The following is a 22,197-nucleotide window of genomic DNA, read 5'->3' as shown; positions in this document are numbered from 1 at the left end:
CAAGGTGCACGTATACCATAATAATGACAAACACACAGTTATATAAAAACATAAAAAGTCAAATTTTATTTGAAAAACATTCTCATACAAATACATAAATTTCTCTCCTCTTTTATATTCACATTATGATCTGTTGACTAACATTAATGAGGCTCATAACTGTCTTCCTATAGGAACACGTTATTGTATAAATGTAGCACATGTTTAATGGTCCACGTGGTCTCAGGGTCTCTCCTCTCAGTGCTTGTCTGAATCAGGTCACATGGGCAGCTACAGCACATGTTTTGTGTTTAAAACACATTGTGTGTGAGGGAGGCGGGATCACGGCCCACCTGTCAGTCAAGCCGTAGCCTCACATATCAAAGTGAACCGCACTGACCCAGCGGGGAGTCGTCTCTTCTCCTCCTGCGTTGGGCCTCCAAATCCATTGGGGATCTACATTGACAGCTATTGACATAATTTGTGCAACCTTGTCTCAGCTTCACTCAAAGGCCATCACTCATTAGACTGTATAAGCCCTGGGGGGCCGTCGACCCGAAGTGGGCCGGTCCAGTCCCCTACTTTTTTCTTTTAAAGAGCGAGTGGAGGCAGACATGGTAACGGGTGGTCAAAAATGGTCCAAAAGTGGCAAGAATGTGGTAAGAAAAGAGAGAAAAGTGAGTAAAATGGGACAAAAGCAGTGGCAAAAAAAATGGACAAATAAAGAGAAACCAGGTGGTATGTAATGACAAAGGGTAACTTAAATGGGCAAAATGTTGCAAACAATAATAAAAAAAAGCAATAATGTGGAACAAAAAGAACTCAACTGTAGGGGAAAAAGGAAACAAGTGTTATTTATTGGGTAAAAGTTAGCTTATTTGGATGAAAAGTGGCCAAAAAAATTAAAGAAAGGACAAAAATAGGATAAACGTGCCAAAAAGAACTTGCAAAAATGGAGAAAAGATGTGACAAAAAGATATTCATTGGCAAAATGAAGTCTGAAAAAAGTGTCAAAAGGGGCAAAAGTGGGACAAAGGAAGTTGCAAAATGGCCAAAGTAAAAAAGGGGGTCAAAAAGTTTCCCCTTTTAATGTTTAATTGGGGAATAATAATGAAAATTAAGGAGCCACATGTTGAGAATCACTGACTTAATAACGGTTTCTACATTGTCTCTGATAATGGTTTGGATAAAAAATGCCAGGATGGAATTGTTTGTCCCATTCTACCCCAGCACACAGGTGATGATTACGTAACAGAATTAATGTAAAGCATTCTAACGTTCATTGCAGTAAATAACTCATCATCACAAATGTTTATGCCACAGTATTAGCTCATTCCTCTTTCTTCACTAAGGTGCATGACGATTGAATTCCCATCCAGAAACCTGGGAGAATCTTCTTCCCAATGCTGGTTTTCACTTTATACAAAAGCCTCACCTCTTTCCCTGCCCCCTCCCCCTCGCCACTAACGGCATAAAAGTTGATCAGCCCTGCAGGCTGGTCGATGTAAACCCCAATGGTCGAGCTATATGGTACATCTTGTATGTCTTTACTTGAACCATTGAACCAGATTTGGTAACGTGTTCCCGACCAACACAGACCCCACGACTCCTCGTTTTCTCCGAGACCACTCGGTCCGGAATTCGCCCTCCTTGCTGCGCCTTCGTACGTGGCTCCAATTACAACCCATCCAGAGTAATGGACTTCCCAGTAGGCCCTCGTGTTCCAAACTCCCTCTTTGCATAAAACCTTTAAAGAAAGCACAGACAAACAAAACACATGTAGGATACTTGTTTGTGTGGAACTTTCAGACCCACCTGTGGTGAGTAGTCGTATCTCTCTGGTCCATCCAGGACAGGACAAACCTCCTGAAGTCTACGACACACCTTTGATCCCCCGTCAGAAATCCACAACATCCTGTTGGCAGTCTTACCATCCAGAGACAAATTCAACCAGTCTGCAAACATGGATGAATGAATGAAATAATTTTTTTTTTTAAATATAATTAAATAAATAAACCTTATCCATGATCACAATCAGAATGCCTTCCAGGTAGCAATATAGTAAATTATGAATAGATATTGCAGAAATATAAAAGTATAAATATTATCAGTATGAAGTAAAATATTTCAGAAATATAAAAATATTAATATTGCACAGAACGAAATGTAAACTATTGCAGAAATATAAAAATATAAATATTGCACAGAACGAAATGTAAACTATTGCAGAAATATAAAAGTATAAATATTGCACAATATGAAATGTAAATTATTGCAGAAATATAAAAATATTAATATTGGACAGTACAAAATGTAAACTATTGCAAAAATATTAAATAAAAATATTACACAGTATGAAGTAAACTATAGTAGAAATATGAAAATATAAATATTGCACAGTATGAAGTGAACTATAGCAGAAATATGAAAATATAAATATTGCACAGTATAAAATGTAAACTGCGTGCGTGTGTGGTAAGGGAGGGACGGTCAACGCATGTCCAGGATTAACTGTGTACTTACATTTTATGAGATCTGCTCTTGTTGTTGGTTCTTGAATATCTGGCACATACAATGTAACTTTTTCTGAAAAACAAAACAAAAAAAATTATTTAATTGAACTGGAAAAAAAAAAAAAAGATTGTTTGTATCTTTGCACACGCACTTTAGATTTCCGCACCTTGATTTGCATCTCCATTGATGTTAGGCTTGATTTTCTTCCCTAGAATTGAGAAAACCAAGTATAAAAAACAAGTACCAACTCATATCACACAGACACATAATAACTGACAAACTTGCCATAAAATGCCACACCTTTATAAATACACTTTATTTCAATCATATATATATATGTACTGTATATAAAAAAAATATGTATACTGATTAAAAAGATCATACTTATATCAGTGATAATAATGGTAAGTTTATTGCTGTTTTGCAGCAGTTAAAAATTCTTGAATTTGCATCTTAATTTGTTATCCCTATATAGGAATTCCCCAAAAAATAAAGCTTGTGTCAACTAAAGTTTTTCTATCCCATACTAAAAATTACAAAAAAGTTGCAACATTTTCAAAAGTGAGTAAACTCAGATTGAGTTGCTGTTTGTTTATTGAATTTGAGCTAAAACTCAATATCCTCATGGGGTTTTGATTGCATGTAAATAACGTGGTATTAAAAAAAAAAAAAAAAAAAAAACACAGCCAATACATGTAACCCCTGGATTATTTAATCCAATATACTTTTTATCTTTACATACAGATAGATAAAGTCAGTACCTGGTTTTCTGGTCTCAGAGAGGATTATTGCAGGATTGGGTATCGTTGGCATGGTTAGGCTTCGTGATAATATCCCACGTTCAGACTTTTCAAAATTTTCCAAACGGTGCCAAACGTTTCTCAGCCACTTGGCTTTTATACCCTCGTGGAGGTCGAGCGTCAGAATGAGACGATGTCAGTGGCGGCGTCTACTTTCCAGTGACACACATGGATGCATGTGAGACAGTCACAGCTACAGTATATGATCCTACAGATACTTCAACGAGTCCAGTGAGGATTTTAAACTTGACTAAACGGATCAGAAACTGGTCTTGTCAATGTTGTCACCACATGTCGAACAGGAGAAAGTAATGAATTCAAATAAGTTAGCAAAGTTGGAACGGATGACAAAGCTAAAGAAAAACATTGGAAATCCATATCCCATAAATTGACAGGCAGCTGCTCTAAGTATTTCAGACATTTAGGCCTACTTTAAAAAGTCAAACACATTGAAATGATGCAGAATCCATACATACTGTAAATCAGACATGGGCAACTGAAGGCCCAAAGGCCACATGCGGCCATTGGTCTAATTTTGAGTGGCCACCAAAGCAACGACACAAAATGATTCCAAAACTCACAAAATAAAAATAAATAAATACTAATAAATACACAAAATTAAAAACCCTAATAAAATACAGAAAATGAGCCCAAAAACTCACAAAACAAAAACAAACACAAAAATAGTAAATGAAATGCACAAAATGACTCCAAAAACACATTAAAAACCCACAATTGTAATTATGTTCTCAATTGCTGAAGTGCAATTAATTAATCACAATTACTGAGCCTGAAATAAATAACCTAATACAAGTTAACTTTCCTCTAGTGTTAGCTTCCTGTTAGCATCTCTAATGCTAACGGGTCCTAAATCAGCTGTAAAATACAATAAAAACAAAAATCTATCATCTAATTTATTTCCTATCTATTGGTTAACCTTGTTAGGCTTCCTAATCAATGAAAATATAAGTTTTAATATTTTAGGCCCTTTTTGTGTCACTATACCCCTAGATGTATTTATTTTTTCTAATGGTAAAACGTAGGAAAGCTTGATATGAAACATATTTTAATCTTTGTTAACTACATATGTGTAGAACTGTACATATAAAACTGCAACATGGTTCCCCAGTGTTGCGTTAATTATAATTGACATTTTTTTATAGAATTTTCATGTCAATTACAATTACAAAGTAAATTATCTAAACTCATCAATTATGCAATTATAATTGACCCCAACTCTGCCTGAGGCTTGTATTCTGCAGTTGATGCTAACACCTGATTAGCATTAATGGTTTAACAGACGCGACATCGCTAGCATAAAATGGTAATATCTCATTTATTGTTTTCTAGAATATTGAGTAATGAGAGAGAAAGCTTTTTATCCAGAGCTCTAGTGTTATATTTACACAGATCTGATGCTTCTTTTCCTCTGCAGCTTGACTCTGTGGGACCTGATGGTTGATGGTTCCCATACTGACCCTGTTCACAGCAGGTGTATGGACACGTGTGTGAATACAGGGAGGATCCACGCTGAACCACGACCATATCCTTTCTTATTCTTACAGAACCAAACTCTTTATGTTTCCACTTTTCCATTATGTGTTCATATTCAAAATAATAAGAACAAATCCAGTTGGTTTTACATAACTTTATTTCATTTATAACAGTTTGTGTACACACATACAAACAAACTACATCACTGTTTACAACTTTGCAAACTACATTAAAGGAGGAATATATATACTGTATATACATATGCATCAGTGTACACCTCAAGTGGTCCGGTGAGCTCAGGAAAGTCAGAGAAATATTGAGGGTCTGTGGTGAACTTCACTGAATTCAAACCTGATTGTACTTTGCTCCATTTCTACAAACATAAAAAATCCTGTGCAGATACTGTATACAATGAATATGAGTGCTATGGTTTAAATGTATTATTGTACATGTCTATAAGGTTAGTATTGGATTCTCATTACAGAGGACACACTTGTTTATATCTTCAACTTTATGTTATGTATGTTTGTATGCATAAGTTATAGTTCCAATGTGTTAATATAACATGAAGGTACAAATAAGCATCACTTCAACTCCAGCTACTGACTTTCAGTTAAGCTCATTAAATGCTAAGTCAGTAGTTATTCCTCCATTTTTAGGACCATACAGTGAGAATGGGGCCCCATCCACAACCCTGGTATTATCTTCTGGTGAAAAGTGCTTCTAATTTCTTGTAAAAGTGTGACTTCCTTTCCCTCTGAAGCCTCGTCTCCCTCCGTTTTCTCCATCACACCGTAGAATTTCAGGATGCCGGCCGGCTGGTCGAGGTACACGCCGATCGTGGGGCATCTCGGCAAGTTCTTGATCTCTTCGCTTTCGCCGTTGTGCCAGAAATTGTAGCTGGAGCCGGACCATCCCAGAGCCCAGGACTCCTCGTTTTCACCCAGACCACAGGAACCCTCGATGTTTCTCCTTCCTGCTTTTTCATACGCCACTCCAACGATAACCCACCCGGTGTAATCCACCTCCCAGTACGCTCGGAATCCCAGGATGCCTTCTTTGCAAAGAACCTTTGAGAACATGAATGAGAAAAAATACATATATTCGACTGTAACTTTTGGTGCGTTTCCACTGGCGGTATCGGCTCTACTCGGCTTTACTCTCTTTTTGCGCGTTTCCACTGGGAAAAAGTACCTCCTCTGTGGTACCTGGTGCTGCTTTTTTTAGTATCTCCTTTGTTGAAGTTCCAAAAAAAAGCAGCCCTGGTCTGAAAATGTGACGTAGGCACAAAGCAGACACTGACTGAGTCTGAGAATCATCACAGCATAGAGTCATCAACTCAGAGAGGACGCATTTGGCCACCATTGATTTTTGTTGGCAATCTTGTGAGGATGGCAGCAAAAAAGTGCCATCCGTGGAGTCTGGCAGTTTCGTGTGTCAGGTTGGTGCTCAATGGAAACAGTATCGGGTCCCGAAAGCGTGGAGTGCGGAGACGTGTAGAGCCAATACTGTCAATGGAATTGCGTTGTTTTTGATTTATGGGATCTGCAACCAGGGAAACTTGCTTTCGCTCATTAGCAACTCAGTGAGTTGGTCCACGAGCCAAATAAACTCAGGGGACCTTTGAAACTGAAAACGAATTCTTATCTTTCACCATCACATAAGACTCCACCTGCCATGTCATTGCCACTAATAATATTATGGCCTACCTGTGGCGAATACTCATATCTCTCTGCGCGGTCCAAGACAGGACATGTAAGGTCATCAGTCATTCGGGCCACTTTGGCGCCGCCTTCTGTAATCCACAGCACCTTATTGGCCGTCTTGTCATCAAAGGTCAGATTAATCCAGTCTGCGTAAAAAAGCACAACAAGCAGTTAGAGACATATTTTCCAAAAAACTAAACTCATAAATGTGTTTATATATATATATATTTTACGTTTGACGAGATCTGCTCTGCATGTGGGTTCAGGGATGTTGGGGACGTAAGCTTTGGCCCTCTCTGGGAAGAGGACGGATATTAGATTTCTTTTTAAAAATACAACAAATTCACCCACTTCCATTTCTCCACACTTGTAACCAGACTGGATGAACTGATTACACAACACAATATGCACAACTATTACATCACATTGCACTCTCAACTATTCCCCACCCCTTCCATTTTCCTACCCCGACTCCCTCTTCCCTGTTTCCTTCCTCCTCACCTCAAGGTATAACATTGCCCTCTCTTTTATATTCTCCTTTTCCTTACCCTTCATTACAATCAGAATCATGTGCATAGAAGCTAAAAAAAATCAATTAAAATACAATAAATTCCTATCAGACATGCTATAAAGTGATTTATTTTACCTTCTAGTACATCCACAGCTTTGGCTTTCTTTGCTAAAAAAAACAAAAGAAAAAAGAATGAACATGAGACCACTGCTGTTCAACATATCTGCCTTTTTTTTAATAAATAATTCATGCTGCGATGAGAGTCCAGTCTATCTCATGAGGTGATGAAGTGAGCTTCGGCAAAACGGCATATAATTAGAAAACCATCTGCCTCTGTCGGCATCACATCAGGGAGCAGTGCTCGCTGGAGCCAGTGGATGAATCATACCAGGCGTTCGGTATTACCCGGCCACCTCACATGATGTCTGACTGGCCCCATTCACACTGGACTCCAGAGCGGTGTTAAGCTAGGAGAAGATTATCAGATGGAAGGAGAGACGTGATATCTTTGTACAAATCTGATAAGCTGATGTAATGATAAGCCGATATGGGAAAATAACGCAAATTTCTTCGTAAAGTCATCTAAAACTTCCAAGACTCATGATGACATTTACCTGCTAGCTTTTAGATTTTTTACAAAAAGGTTCAAAAGCAGTAAAAACACCATCACAAAACTTTTCTTTGAGTCCTAAATGATGAATACTTGTTGCATGCCAGCGTTGGCAAGAGTGCCAACTCTGTAAGCAATACTTTGGTGTCATGTGTAACTATGCAGGCTTTGGTTTTTTGTTGAGGATGTGGATCACGATGAAGAGACACATAATCCTTGTAGAATTAAAATGTCAACATTGACTAACATAAGTGATGTGTTTTATTTATACCGACAAGCAACAACACCTCCAAAACAAACTACTTGTTTCATTCACGCATCAAACAAGGACACACGATTTATCCTTGTTTGAGCCAGAAACCACAACGTTAGTATATATATATATATATATATATATATATATATATATGTATATAAATTAAAAAAAAGGATTAATAAGCAATATTCTCTGTCTTTTCATTACATAATAGTCATGCAATGTCTAAATGAGCTACAACTGATCTCTATGTCAAACTAAGAGCTGAGTAAGGCTGAAGAATGCTTAGCCGCCTGTCCTTGAATAGCACAAGGTGATGAAAATAACTGCTTTGTCTAGCCTCATCACAACCCGACACCACAGAATATTTAAGTTTAGAGAACCCAAACCATCTCAGGCTAGTTAGTTAAGTCACGATTGGTTTGAGCAAAGATATGAGAATTTTAAATTTTAATTTTTGTGTCCCCACTTGAACTGTGACACTGTCTATATGAACTTGATATTTGAAAAGATCAGAAAAGGAATGATATAAACTTTCATTCTTTTCTGTAAAGGATGGATAAAATTCAGACTTTTTTTTTTTTAAATCTTTGCTGCAGATTATCTCATGGGTTTCTTTGGGTTCACCTCGGTTCTCAGACTGACTAAAGCTGACACTTGCTGACCTGCCCTCACATCTAATAAAACACATACTGCTCCTAAGGACAAGCATGAAATCACACAGTGAATTATTGAGATTTCCACACAGACATAAACCTGAGTCAAACTTCAATATGATATATCATTTTTACTGCTGCAGATGTGTTTTTTTTTACATTACAAAGCACAAGTGTTAATGCTAAACTTTCAGGACAAACATTTTTATAAAGCAGAGCATGAGATAAATTCTTAAAATTCAAATAATCACAGTGAAAAACATTTTTCAAAGGAATGCAGTCAGTGTTAAACCAAAATAATTTTGAAATTTGCAAAATGTAAAAAGAAACGTCACCTTTATCTGATTTCTGAGTGTCAGAAATGATTCTGTTGGTAGTAGGCATCATGAAATCGGCTTCAGTTTTGGGCTAAGTGGTAAAAGCCGCTGTGGTGAGCCTTTCCTTGTCTGATGTCACCAATTTCCTTGGTTATGGTTAAGAATCCGCTGGTTCAATGGCATAACAACTCATTTCTGGTCTTATATACCTTTGATGGTGGACAGAGATGAGGAAATCGTACCCGGTGGCGTGGACAAAAACGTGAGGTAAAACCTGCCAATGGAAAGGAGTGGGAGGCAAGATGTTTGTAACAGGAGCTGCGTATGTATGTTTTTCCTTAAAAAGGTTTGATAGATGCTCCAGTGTCTGTGGAACACCCCCGGTTACCGAGTAAACCCCGCCCCCCATCCTTAGACATCCCGGCCTTAGATCTATTCACATTGCACAGTGACAGAATTGATGCATTGATGCTGGACAGGATGACTGGTACACACACACACACACATGCACGCACACACACACACGATATGCAGCTGCAAAGGCTTAAATCTACATTGGTGAGTTGTGGGTTTGTGGTGGTGTCAAAGCTGTGTAAAGTCCAACAGGTGCTGAAGATATCATTCTAAATGCAATTACGTAACACCGTCAACTACTTGGCAGTGTAAAAAGTAAAGATAGCATTTATAATACAGATCGAAGCTAACAAAGATCAGATACTTCGGTGAACAAAAAGTCACTTTGGTGGGGTTTAGATTTCACAAGTTTATGTTTTAAACCTTGGAATATCTTTGTTTTGTTCAACCCTTTGATGATCAAAGCGAGAGCAGCCTATATCATGTTTTAATTTGGTTTGATAGCAGGATAAAAGAGAGGGGTATAATGTAAATTAAACATTTAAGTCCAAGTGCAATATCTGTTATTAATTGACAACCTGTCTCGGATGTTGTCTACCTGGAGCCCTGAACCTCTCAACCCTGTAGGGCTAATGGGGGTACTGAACATCAATTGAAGGAATATGTGTGGGCTATTAAAGTGGGCCCATGAGCAAGTCTTTTAATCCTAACTGCTCCTTAGGAATGGATTAATTGTAGAGAAATAATTTCATATATGTACTTGTATATATACAACAAAGTTAAGAAATAAACTATACAAAACAAACTTGAAATTAAAAGTATGTTTTTTTGGTTGATTGATTGATTTTAGGCAGTGAGTAAATGTAGTTGTAGTATAATGTATACGTTTGTAGTCTAATTATTGATTAATTATCTGATTATCCTAATCTACACCGGCTCGAAGGAAGGTTTTGTTTAAGGTAAAAAATCATAGGAAAAACAGAACTTTTTGTATATTACAATATACGTTATGTACAGTGATATTAAGACACAATTGTTTTTAAAAAGCTGGAAAGTTCGCACAAATAATGCCACAGAATTCACTAATTTCTTAACATTCTGTATTTTGTTTGAAATTGCTCTTTTTTCTTCACAAAAACATGGATTTTGAGGTCAAAAATGGGTTGTCTGTATCCCTTCAGTTAAAAGGAGTTTGATACCCCTGCCCTAAACCCTAATCCCTTATATACATACGTACATATTTCAAATTAAATTAATATTAACTGACAGCTAATGAAAACCCCAAATCGAGTCTCTCAGAAAATTGGAATATTGTGGAGAGGTTCAATATTGAAGACACCTGGTGCCCCACTCTAATCAGCTAACTAACCGAAAACACCTGCAAAGGCCTTTAAATGATCTCCAGTCTAGTTCTGTAGGTCTACACAATCATGGAGATTGGATAGTTGTCCAAAAGACGACCATTGACACCTTGCACAAGGAGGGCAAGACACAACAGGTCATGGCTAAAGAGGCTAGCTGTTCACATCCAAGTACATTGATAGTGAGGCGAAGGGAAGGAAAAGATTGTGGTAGAAAAAGCGTACAAGCAATAGGGATGACCACGCCCTGGAGACGATTGTGAAACAAAATCCATTCAAAAATGTGGGGGAGATTCACAAAGAGTGGACTGTAGCTGGAGTCAGTGCTTCAAGAACCACCACGCACAGACGTTTGCAAGACGTGGGTTTCAGCTGTCGCATTCCTTGTGTCAAGACACTCTTGAACTAGAGACAGCGTCAGAAGCGTCTCGCCTGGGCTAAAGACAAAAAGGACTGGACTGTTATGTTCTCTGAAGAAAGTACGTTTATCATGTCCTTTGGGAATCAAGGTCCCAGAGTCTGGAGGAAGAGAGGAGAGGCACAGAATCTACGTTGCTTGAGGTGGAGTGTAAAGTTTCTACAGTCAGTGATGGTTTGGGGTGCCATGTGTTGGTCCACTGTGCTTCCGTAGGTCCAAGGTCAACGCAGCCGTCTACCAGGAAGTTTTAGAGCACTTCATGCTTCCTGCTGCTGACCAACTTTATTGAGACGCAGATTTCATTTTCCAACAGGACTTGGAACCTGCACACAGTGCCAAAACTACCAGTACCTGGTTTAAGGACCGTGGTATCCCTGTTCTTGATTGGCCAGCAAACTGGCCTGACCTTAACCCCATAGAACATCTATGAGGTATTGTGAAGAGGAAGATGTGAGAGACGAGACCCAACAATGCAGAAGAGCTGAAGGCCACTATCAGAGCAACCTGAGCTCTCGGAACACCTGAGCAGATCCACAGACTGATCCACGCCATGTCAGTATTGAGTGCTGTACTTGTTCATACTTTTTACATTCATACTTTTCAGTTGGCCAACATTTCTTGAAATCTTTTTTTTTTTTTTGTAATATTCTAATTTTCTAAGATGTTGAATTTGGGATTTTCATTAGTTGTCAGTTATAATCGTCAGAATTAAAAGAAATAAACATTTGACATATATCAGTCTGTGTGGAATGAATTAATATAATATACAAGTTTCACTTTTTGAATGGAATTACTGAAATAAATCAACTTTTTCATGATATTCCAAATATATGACCAGCACCTGTATGTCTGCAGTCACATAAAAGCATGATTACATTTTCAACTACATTTTTTGGTACGACCTTTTTTGTCTAACGTAACATATTGTGAATTCAGAGTATCGTCCCACCTCTATTTGGTTCCTGAACTGACTGTAGGAACAGTTTTTGTCTGTGCCACCATCCCCAGGGTAAACCAGGACTTCTGTAATCAGGGATAAGTTCAAGCATCCCTCGTTCCTAATTGGGATTAGAGACTTTGAAAGATGAATGAATAGATATTCATGGGGGGGTTCATTCGAGGCCGTGAGTATGCACATCTATACCTCTCATCATTAGGGTGTCTATTACAGCCAACACAGCCAGAAACAAATTATGATCGCTGCAGACAGGCTCTCAACAACAGCTGATCAACATTCACGAGAATGACTGTACTCATGGTGGATTTGAACAGGATATTAATCATTTTGTGTGGCATAAGTTTAATAACCACTAGAATGACTCTCAAAGCACTCTTCTGTTAACATGTTTATATGCTTTTGTTTTGTGAGGGGTCAGCTCATGTCCCCTTACCTTATTAAAAGGTCATTCTAGGCCAGCAATTCTAAACTGGTGGGTCGGGACCAAAAGTCGGTCGTGAATAGCTGGTCAAAAATATATATTTAATGTCTCATGTTGGACAGACCTGATCTTATTCAATAATTTCTTTTCTATTTAGAGTTAAATTAACACACTGGGACCCACATTATGCCATGGTCACTAAATCCCAAAAACTTTTTTTTTTTTGTTATTTAAATTTAGCCAACCAAATTAACTTTTTCAAAAATAGGTGTTTAAAACACATTATCTTTTTAATTCTCGATATATTTTCCTGTGTAACATGCATTTCACAGCAAGGTTTTTGAATGTCTGCAATACTGAACCCCTGCTAGGGAATAGTAGACATTTCACTACAATAAACACATTTTCAAAAAACCCCAAAAAGTTCATTTTTTATGTGACAAAGACATGGATGAAAAGCTGGATCCCAGAAACAGTTTATTAGAGCACAAGCCGTGCCAGAGCTCAGAATGGGGCTCACACACACACGACAGTGACACACATATACTCCAGCACCAGGGGTTAAATAGGAGAGCTAACGAGGAAATGGGAAACAGGTGAGTGGAGGTGTGGCCTAGGCCCAAGGTGGGAGGGAAAGAGCGAGAGGGACACGCCCCCACCTGTAACATAGAGCAGATTAAATACCATGAAAATAAATGCTAAAGTCTCACCTGATGACTGCATCCTAAATTATTTGTAGCATATTTTGACAAAAAAAATTCAAGCAATGATAGACAAAAGAAAACAGGTTGACAAGACCAGAAAAGGTACATATATAAAAAATCTAAAAATCTAAAATAAATAAATAAAAAATAAAATAAAACTTCCTCTGAAAAGAAAAGCACAAGCGATGGCATAAGATTAGCTCATCATGGAGAAACCAAGACAAGTTATTTTTAATCTTTCTGTTTCTAAAGAGCAGCTCCTGTATCACTCGATGAACACATACTGTCACCAAATACAATGAAAAATTGCAGATAAATGTTCGTTTTTTTAGATTTGTTTGATTTGTTTAATTAGTCCTCTGATACAAACTAGACCTGGCAGAGAGGGAAAGACACATGCTGGGTTTCCATTACAGATTTTTGCAAAATAAAACTGATATTTCTAAATGTCGACAAAATATAATTGCTTTCCATGAAATCTGTTTTGGGCAGGTATCTCGCAACTCCCAAGAAATCTCATCTCGTGAGACTTTGCTGCAGAAAGCTAGACGCTCAGAACCCCCTTAGAACACTCCTCATTCCATTGTTGTTTCACGTCTAATGTGTCACTAATAATTTTAAGTATAATGCTAAAAAATGTCCCGGTCTCCTCTTCTGTCTACACGTACCGCACCATGTTTTCTCGGAGAGCAGTGGTCATGTGACCATGTATGTCACGTTCTGTGACGTGTATTTGCGTGTTTCCATAACGACTTTTGCAACACATATCAATAATGAAGCGTCTGAAATTCCTCTTCATGAAAGCGTTAAAAAAAGTGATATTTGAGTGTTTTTTTAAATTTCAGGTGTTTCCATTACCAGTTTTTATTGCACTATTTTGATTTTGCACATTTTCAAGGATACTGAAATCGCAGCTTGTACGAAGGTTTTAAGATAACCTTTAGAAACACTCACACTCACACATGCATGGGGCTATATTTTAGATTTAACCGACATACAACAGTACTGTGATCTATCTACATATCGGTCACCAGCTACACTTGTGCCCTGCATTATCACATCATAGATATTTCCAACTGTAAATTTCTTAATGCTCCATGGTGTGAGTGGTAAAGAAAAAGCATTCCTACTGGTCCTAAAGTCTCTTCTTATGATCAGCTCCCTGCAGCGGCATTTCCGACATTACTGTCATGGCCTCCTGCCAAGCTTCAAGCCAAGGCTGGCTCGGCCTTCTAGTGTTCCTCCTTGACCAAGCAGGTGACTGACTGAGGCACGACAGCTTAACTTACTAAAGAGTACACACATACTGACACTGCAGTGTCAGAACGGTCTCAGATCACTCACAGGGATCTTTGAAGATAAATGAAAGGACTCAAGGGAGGAAGTCAAAGAGTTTTTTAATGGGTTTCTCTGCAAAATGACTGTTCAACTCTGAAAAGAGGACGCCAATATTCAGTTGAAAACTGAACTACACAAACCATATGACTAAATCTCCAAAATTTTATACCAGACATAGACAACTGCCTGTCTAGTTTTGTGTCGCTCCCAAAGGTAAATGCACAAAATTACTTAAAAAAAAAAAAGCACACAAAATGACAGAAAACTACTCAATATTTATGCAAAAAACTCAGAGGACGACCACAAAAATACAGAAAAATAACTGAAAGATTATAGAACACATCAACAATACACAAAAATGACTACGACAACACAAATTGACTCAAAAACCCACACAAAATAAGTGATTGAAAACATAAGCAAATAACACAGAAATATCAAATCACAACAGAAATACACAAAAACACAGAAGATAACAAAAAACAGGGAAAACAACAACAAAAATACACAAAATGACCCCAAAAACACGATTATTACAAAAACAACAATGAAATATACAAAATGACAACAAAAACACACAAACCTTTTGTTTTCTTTTGTTTTTTTGTCTTTTATTAATCTTCAGATTGGTCATTCTAAACATTCATCTTCATAACTTGGCCCTTGGTTCTGACGGTCTGTGATAAAACTTGCCCATCTCTGCTTCATGCAAACACCTCATCATCAATCGCATATCTCAACTCTACGGTGAAAACAATCCAGTGGATAAACAACGTTAATGTCTTACTACCTGCTGTGCACGTTGTCTCTAAACGATGTGTTTAGTGAGCTTTAATCTTCACGCCAGAATAGCAACGGCCTTGGCAGAAACCTGATTTCAAAACTTTGTGTGCTGTGAAATACATGAGGATTTCCTGTGGGTAGCAGGTTTGAAAAATACCATGCCAGCTTTGCTTATGTGTCACTGTTGTTGATATTAAAAGATCTGCACTGTATCATGATTACCAGTAGGCACAAGACTTGAATCTAATGATTACATAAAAAACATGACAACAGTCACTGAACACTAAAGTAAACACAAGTGAACTCATTCAACTCCTCTTTAATGTTGTATAACTAAACTATTAAAAACATAACTTTTTACTCTTTCCAACTTCATCAAAGTATCGGTGGCTGAAGGTACAGTGGACACCAGAGGTGAAAGTAACGGATTACAAGTACTTATGTTACTGTAATTGAGTTACTTTTATGGATACTTGTACTTTTTTGAGTATATTTCTAAATCAGTAATTTGACTTGTACTTAAGAACATTTTAAAAGAAAAAAAGTAGTTAGTTACATTTCTACACCCAACCATTACTGTAGTAAATCATATTGTAAAACGACAAAAAATGAAATGACTAGACAACAATCAAATGCATCACGTCATAGCCGACCAATCAGATTAAACGTAATGCATGGCGCCAAAACAGCATTATTTTCTCAGTTTTTGAGTTCAATAAATGTATCTATACTTTTATTTTGAAGTGATTTCATTGATGTTATTGTATTTAAATAAGAATTGTACATTTTGACAAACCATTTATTTTAGATTTGGTCTCTTCCTTTTTAAGTTTATACATGAGATGTTTACTGTATGCAAGGGACAGTGGTGGAAACTTAAGTCATCAAGTGCGTTTGGTCCCAGGGAGATGACAGGGTAATTGTAAAAACAAAATGAAAGCTATGTCTGCGGATGTGGGGCAAGGGGGGGTGTCATTGAGGGGCACATCCAGGCTTGGCTCACCCAATGGCACGCCCATTAGCAAGCCCATTATGCTTACATACCTTCCCTAAAGTTGTCCTCTGGTGTCTCATGGGGCCCTCTAAAACCTTTAATGCCCCCTTTCCACAGGGTATATAAAGCAGCCGTTTACATTGCGACTGACAGACGCTGAGCTCCAGGAAATCTCTCTACACACCAAACAAGAATCAGGATGCCAACCAGTGCTTCCAGTACAAGAATCGTGCCTACAGCAGGTAGAAGAGGTCAGTACACTCTTTGATGCTCCTCAATGCTACAGCTGTAACTTAACTCTGAAGATTCTGTCACTGACCTAAATAACTGGACCAAGGGGAAGGTTTTTGGATGATTTGCTCCAAATTCAAAGTGAATGTGACTTTGTCTTTGCAGGAAAAAAATCCAAGCACGTGGTTCCTCCAGTTGGTGAGCTTTTACAAAAAAGATCTGTTTTCTCTATGCTCTAGTTAGCAATAGCCACAGGGTTTCTGTCTGCTATTGTTCTGACAGTTTTCCTATAAAAACTCAACTTTTTTCACCAACCAGAAAAGATCCCAGAATACGACCCCAACATTCCTGAGCCGACTTGCAGAGCTGATCTTCTAAAACGTAAAAACCCGCTAATTTTCTTTGTGGATATCAGAAACTGACCTTTTAAATTGTGTTTTATTTGCCTGCACATGCAATGTTGGTCAATCTATAGACTGGCTCAACCTCTCCCTGGATGATAAGACAGCAAATAAGATGTTGTGGATCACAGAGGAAGGATCCAAGGTATCACGGATGACGGACAATGTCACTTGTCCTGTGCAGGACAGACCAGAACGCTATGAACATGTCCCACAGGTAGGTTTAGTTTGAGAGTCAAGCATTCATACCTAACTCATAGATTTACACTTATTGCATTTCTTCTTCTCTTCAAGGTTCTTTGTAAAGAAGGAGTCTTGGGATTCAGGGCTTACTGGGAGGTGAAGTATTCAGGGTGGGTGATTGTTGGCGTTGCTTTTGAAGGGGCAGGAAGGAGAGGAAGTGATGGACCATGTGGACTGGGTGAAAATGAGCATTCCTGGTGTCTGGGATGGGGTGGATCCAACTACCAGGTTTGGGTCAATGGCCAGAGCAAAGAAATTACGGGTTTTCCCAAGTGTGCCACAATAGGATTATACCTCGACCAGCCAGCCGGAATCATCAACTTCTATGCAGTTGAAGAGGTAGAGGACGGAGCAGATAGCAGGAAGGACGTCCGACTGCTGCAGCAGATTAAGAGCTCTTTCAAGGGCAGAATGCTGCCTGGTTTCTGGGTAGGACAGAAGTCATCATGTGTGTTGGTCAAAAAAGAAGAATGAACCAAAGCTTGTGCACTTTATTGTAATATTTCCCCACATTCTCATGTATAAAGTAAATGTTTACTGGTGAATTTTTCATAGCTCTCTAGAAATATAAATTCTGAATGTTAATTTTGTAATAGAATAAAAGTTAAGCAAATATAATTTATTTCAGTAAAATTCCTTGGACACTGAAGTTATGTACTGAAATGGAAAGTTTCTGGCATGCAAGCATTTGTAACGGCATGAAATGAATAAATGGAACAAAAAATGCCACTGAATTGTTGAACAAATAAAGCATTTATAGACATAAAGCAGAATGCAGTGTTTCCGCCTCTCACTGTGTATTTACGCACACAACGATACTCTGAAGTGTCAGATTTGTGTCTCGCAAAGCACTGGGACACGTAGCATCTGACAGCTGCAACGTGAAAAACTCATCCTAAGAACGTCATTATTTATGTGTGTATCTGCCCTACAAAGGCTACTTAACAGGGGGCGGCAGAACGCAGGAGGTGGTCTTGTTGAAATACTGACAGGGTCTCCAATTACAGAAGGACAGTTTTTTTAGACCAGATCCAAACGCCACTCACTTTGTTCTTCTTGTTGTTGTTGTTGAGTACACTAGTTGAAATCACTACTCTGTTATTCGGGCTGAAATTTGGTAGCTATAATCTATGAATGTGTATGCACAGAGCTCGATTTTCGATTTGGGGCCCCAAAAGAAAGAAAAAAAGAAAGTTGATTTCTCATTTATTTGCGAGTCAAATATTATGACGATTGGTGGTACCAAATCACTGGCACATACCAATATAGAAATGGGGCCCATGGACCCCAGGGGCCCCTATTTTCAAATGACTACTCCTCCTTTAGTTCTGATTAGATCGGAATACAGTTTGGTATGAACACTGAATGAATATGATGAGAAGCTCGGAGATCCTTTTTTTTTTTTTTAAATGGGGCCCAGGGGCCCACCCCACATTTCCGGTAATTTCCAAATTATTGGGAACATACTACATAGTCGTGTGATATATAATTTCAAAGGTAATACAACGTAGATTATGATTATGCCTTGCACAATTTGATTAGGGGCCCGAGGGTCCACCCCTCTGTTTTAGGCAATTTCCATTAAAGTCGTTTTTTCATTTATAAATGTAAAATATTGTGACAGTTGGTGGTACCGAATCATTTACATGTACCAATATCTGAATGGGGCCCATTACTCCATATGTGCCACGGGGCCCCATTTTTCAAATGACTATTCCTCCGTTAATGCTCGTTGAATGGGATTGTAATTTTACATGGATATTCTATGAGCGGATGTCAAGACATTTTTGAAGGAACATAGTCCTGTGATTTATTGTTTCAAAAGTAATTCAACGTAAATTGCAATTTCACGTCGCACAATTTAATTTGTTTTACTCGGTAGAACTGAGTCATTTCACTGAAGTCTCGGGAATGTGGTACGTACTATTCAGTGAGGAGAAGTTCCGCGGGCCCGGCTGTAGTTCACCTGAACTTGTATTACATTATTTTTTTGCAAAGCTGCATTGCTGTATACCATATGTATGCAGTCATGGTTTTAAATAGCAGCTTACATATAGGGAACATGAATCCACCAATGTCATGTGAAGAATATAAACTATACCATAACGTCAGCTGCTATGGATCTTTCATCCATCACCTTCTCCTTTTAACACCAAGCCGACAGGATTAACTGTGTGATCTATGAGGGAAACCATAAACATATGAGGGCACAGAAGCAGGAGCACATGCAAACTCTCCATTCTTATTGTATGAACTGAATTGTTTCTCCACAGTCTAATAACGACATGCATATTTAGTCTCAGTTCTGCTTTGCTTGTAATTGTTATATCTGTGTGTGATTACACTGTGATGGATACCATAAAGCAGGGGTGTCAAACTCATTTTAGTTCAAGGGCCAAATAGGGGCCAGTTTGATAACAAGTGGGCCGTAAATTTTAGGCAAAAAAACAAACAATTTCAACTATAATGTGCCCAAGTCTGCACTTTTCCAGGTGTAAATTAGACACAAAGTACAGGCATCAACAATATCAAAGCAATAAGTGACAGATCAACTGTACTTTGATTTATTTATTTATTACCAGATTATGTGGAATAATTTGAGATAAATTGCAGGTATTGGAAAAAACGGCGAGTTCTTTCAACAACAATTTACAACTGGTAATTTACACAATGATTCATGTTTTCTTTGTCATTTTCATTTTTTCCTGCGGGCCGAATCAGATGCTTTGAAGGGCCGGATTTGGCCCTCGGGCCTTGAATTTGACATATATGCCATAAGGGGTGTATACTGAGATATATAAGATGAGAAATGATAAAATGGTATAAATAATGGATGGATGGGTAAACTGGAAATTACCAATAAATGGATGAGCACTAATGTAAAAAAGATGGAACATCGTGATGATGATGATGATGATGACGATGATGATGATGATATTCTGGCCTGACAAGCAAAAGGTTACAATACGACAAACACAAAAGCAGAAACAATGAAAATCTTGATCTGATTGTGGTTTAGCCTGTCTGTCATAATGTGAAATTGCTGTTTAGTGTGTGTGTGTGTGTGTGTGTGTGTGTGTTGCTTTATGGTGAGATTGGTCCTCACTCAGTCAGTTGGTAACTAACCATAAGCTTTGTCTCCCTCCACTGACTAACACATCAAACAACAAGTCTAAGCTCTCCATTGACACTGGAAACAATTCTTTAACTGCTCCAAAAAAAAAACATCTTTGAAAAACATCAAATCAAACAAATTCAAGCTGAAATTCCTCCCTGATGTAGACTGGGTAATGTGTTAGAACTGAACAGACATCAGATCATTGGATGGAAATGAAAATAATCATAGACATAGACACCATAAATCAAAGTAAAAAAAAATCATCAGCAACTGAAAATGGTTGAATTAGGGTTGATTTTTTTTTTTTTTTTTTAATTAAAATAACACAATCCTAAACACCTGTATTCATATACTTTCACTATGTCAAATATAAATATAGTTCAACTAAGATGCAATAAAATAAATATATATCTGAGCACAAACATGATCAAAAACTTTGGGTTCGCCAGAAATTCTTGATACAATCCAAAAAAAAGTTGAGAACCACTGCACTAAATACTGTTACTTTCCACTAATTTATGAAATGAGATGCTTTAAAATATGTTATTACTTGTAGTTTTCTAAGCAAAATGTTGTAGTCGGACAAAGCGGGTACTTGGATTCAGAAATAAGAGAAACGGGGTACTTGAGCCAAAAAAGTTTGAGAACCACTGGTCAATGGTATGAAATCTTTAAACTCAAAATCAAATCAGTGCATCAGAGTAAGATCTGACAAAAGCTTTTATTCAGAGTGTGGGTGTCTAGCCTGTAGAGGTCTGTGCATCCTCCTCGAGACATGGCCTTTGTAGGTCTCTGACAGCACTTATCCTTCTTACACAAAGAAGCAGACACCGGTTCTCATGTGTGTCTATACTGGAATCATCTCCATAGTCTTGATGGGAAAACTGGGAGGCACAGCAAACCTCATGGTCACGGGGTACAACACCTCTGCTCTCCAAATGCAAAACTAGAGCATTCAAAGGGCACAAACCTCAGCCAAGTTTAGAAACCCATAGTCACCAAAAGTTGTTTTAGATACTGTATCTACGATACCTGCCAGATCATCTCCAAAATCGGACTAATTCTTTTTTCTGACATTGTGTATCAGCTCACCAAATTTAATTTAAATCTGTTTGGAATTTGAGATATCTTGTTAACAAACATCCATAGTAATAGACAAACGAAAGGACAGACAAACACAGGCAAAAACACACTATAATGTGTAAATATATATATATATTTATATGTTAAAGGAATGTGTATATTGAATTTAAATTATGGATGGAAAAAGTGAGCCATGTTCCTACTGGTGAGTAATTGATGAGAATTGGTAAAATACCAGTGGTGTTCCATTAAAACACGTCTTTATTTATGGACTATAATGTGATGTGAATGAACTACCACAGGGTGTCCTCAGAGAACCACCACTGGATGAATGGCTTCTTTAGAGAAAACAAGGATCTTCTTATTAATGAGGAAAAAAAGGAAAACATTTGAGTAAATCTGAAATGACAACAATAAATATCTATGACGTTTTGGGAAAAGAGGAATAATTTATTTCAGTTTTTGTAAAAAAAAAAAAAAAAAAAAAAAAAACAAAAAAAAAAACCTATTAATGGGTTTAAATTGTTCCATCTCCAATAGTTTTGTTAATTTTAAACACATGTAGTATTGAACAATTATATATTTCTTGAAATTAAACTGAACCACATTTGATAAGTGGTTTTTAAAGTTTATTGTAAAATGTGGGATAGTCTTCTGTTCTGTTTCAGATGGCTGGTTATTTCTGTTTTCTTTTGCTCGATTCTCCTTGAGCAACCTTGAGTTTCCTCCTGGTACTCCAGCTCCTTCTCACAGTCCAAAAAAAAGTCTATTTTTGGTTCATTAAAATGAATGAGAGTGCGTATGGGATTGTTTGTAGCCCTGCATGTGATGGACTGGCAACGTGTCTAGGGTGTGTTCCCTTCCAGTTCCAGAGGAAAAGAATGTATGATTGGGAAAAACAACTTGAATGTTAAACCCTGCTTCTCTAGTAAAATATAACATGTGCA

At 37.7% G+C, this 22,197-nt stretch overlaps 3 protein-coding genes across 3 annotated transcripts; 1 reads left to right on the top strand and 2 right to left on the bottom strand.

The window, feature by feature from the left end:
- Positions 1 to 1,013: 1,013 nt before the first annotated feature.
- On the bottom strand, positions 1,014 to 3,306 carry LOC114481799 (stonustoxin subunit beta-like). The gene is made up of 5 exons (XM_028476837.1): positions 3,255 to 3,306; positions 2,660 to 2,740; positions 2,503 to 2,565; positions 1,795 to 1,934; positions 1,014 to 1,726 (listed from the first exon to the last, which is right to left on the bottom strand). Exons 1-5 carry the CDS (start codon positions 3,304 to 3,306, stop codon positions 1,310 to 1,312), a joined length of 753 nt encoding a protein of 250 aa, XP_028332638.1. The 3' UTR covers positions 1,014 to 1,309.
- Positions 3,307 to 5,294: 1,988 nt separating this feature from the next.
- Positions 5,295 to 9,167, bottom strand: LOC114482055 (stonustoxin subunit beta-like). Its single transcript, XM_028477259.1, has 5 exons — positions 8,862 to 9,167; positions 7,140 to 7,172; positions 6,727 to 6,789; positions 6,497 to 6,639; positions 5,295 to 5,857 (listed from the first exon to the last, which is right to left on the bottom strand). Exons 1-5 carry the CDS (start codon positions 8,911 to 8,913, stop codon positions 5,429 to 5,431), a joined length of 720 nt encoding a protein of 239 aa, XP_028333060.1. The 5' UTR covers positions 8,914 to 9,167; the 3' UTR covers positions 5,295 to 5,428.
- Positions 9,168 to 9,320: 153 nt separating this feature from the next.
- LOC114481937 (tripartite motif-containing protein 16-like protein) lies at positions 9,321 to 17,538 on the top strand. The gene is made up of 6 exons (XM_028477013.1): positions 9,321 to 9,401; positions 16,292 to 16,425; positions 16,571 to 16,603; positions 16,724 to 16,786; positions 16,881 to 17,023; positions 17,101 to 17,538. The coding sequence occupies exons 2-6, from the start codon at positions 16,374 to 16,376 to the stop codon at positions 17,521 to 17,523; spliced, it is 714 nt and encodes a 237-aa protein (XP_028332814.1). The 5' UTR covers positions 9,321 to 9,401; positions 16,292 to 16,373; the 3' UTR covers positions 17,524 to 17,538.
- The last annotated feature ends 4,659 nt before the right edge of the window (positions 17,539 to 22,197 follow it).

This window comes from Gouania willdenowi, chromosome 19, assembly GCF_900634775.1.
Source record: "Gouania willdenowi chromosome 19, fGouWil2.1, whole genome shotgun sequence".
NCBI lineage: Eukaryota > Metazoa > Chordata > Actinopteri > Blenniiformes > Gobiesocidae > Gouania > Gouania willdenowi.
Note: the sequence above shows the minus strand (reverse complement) of the source record. Positions and strands in the feature narration are given on the sequence as shown.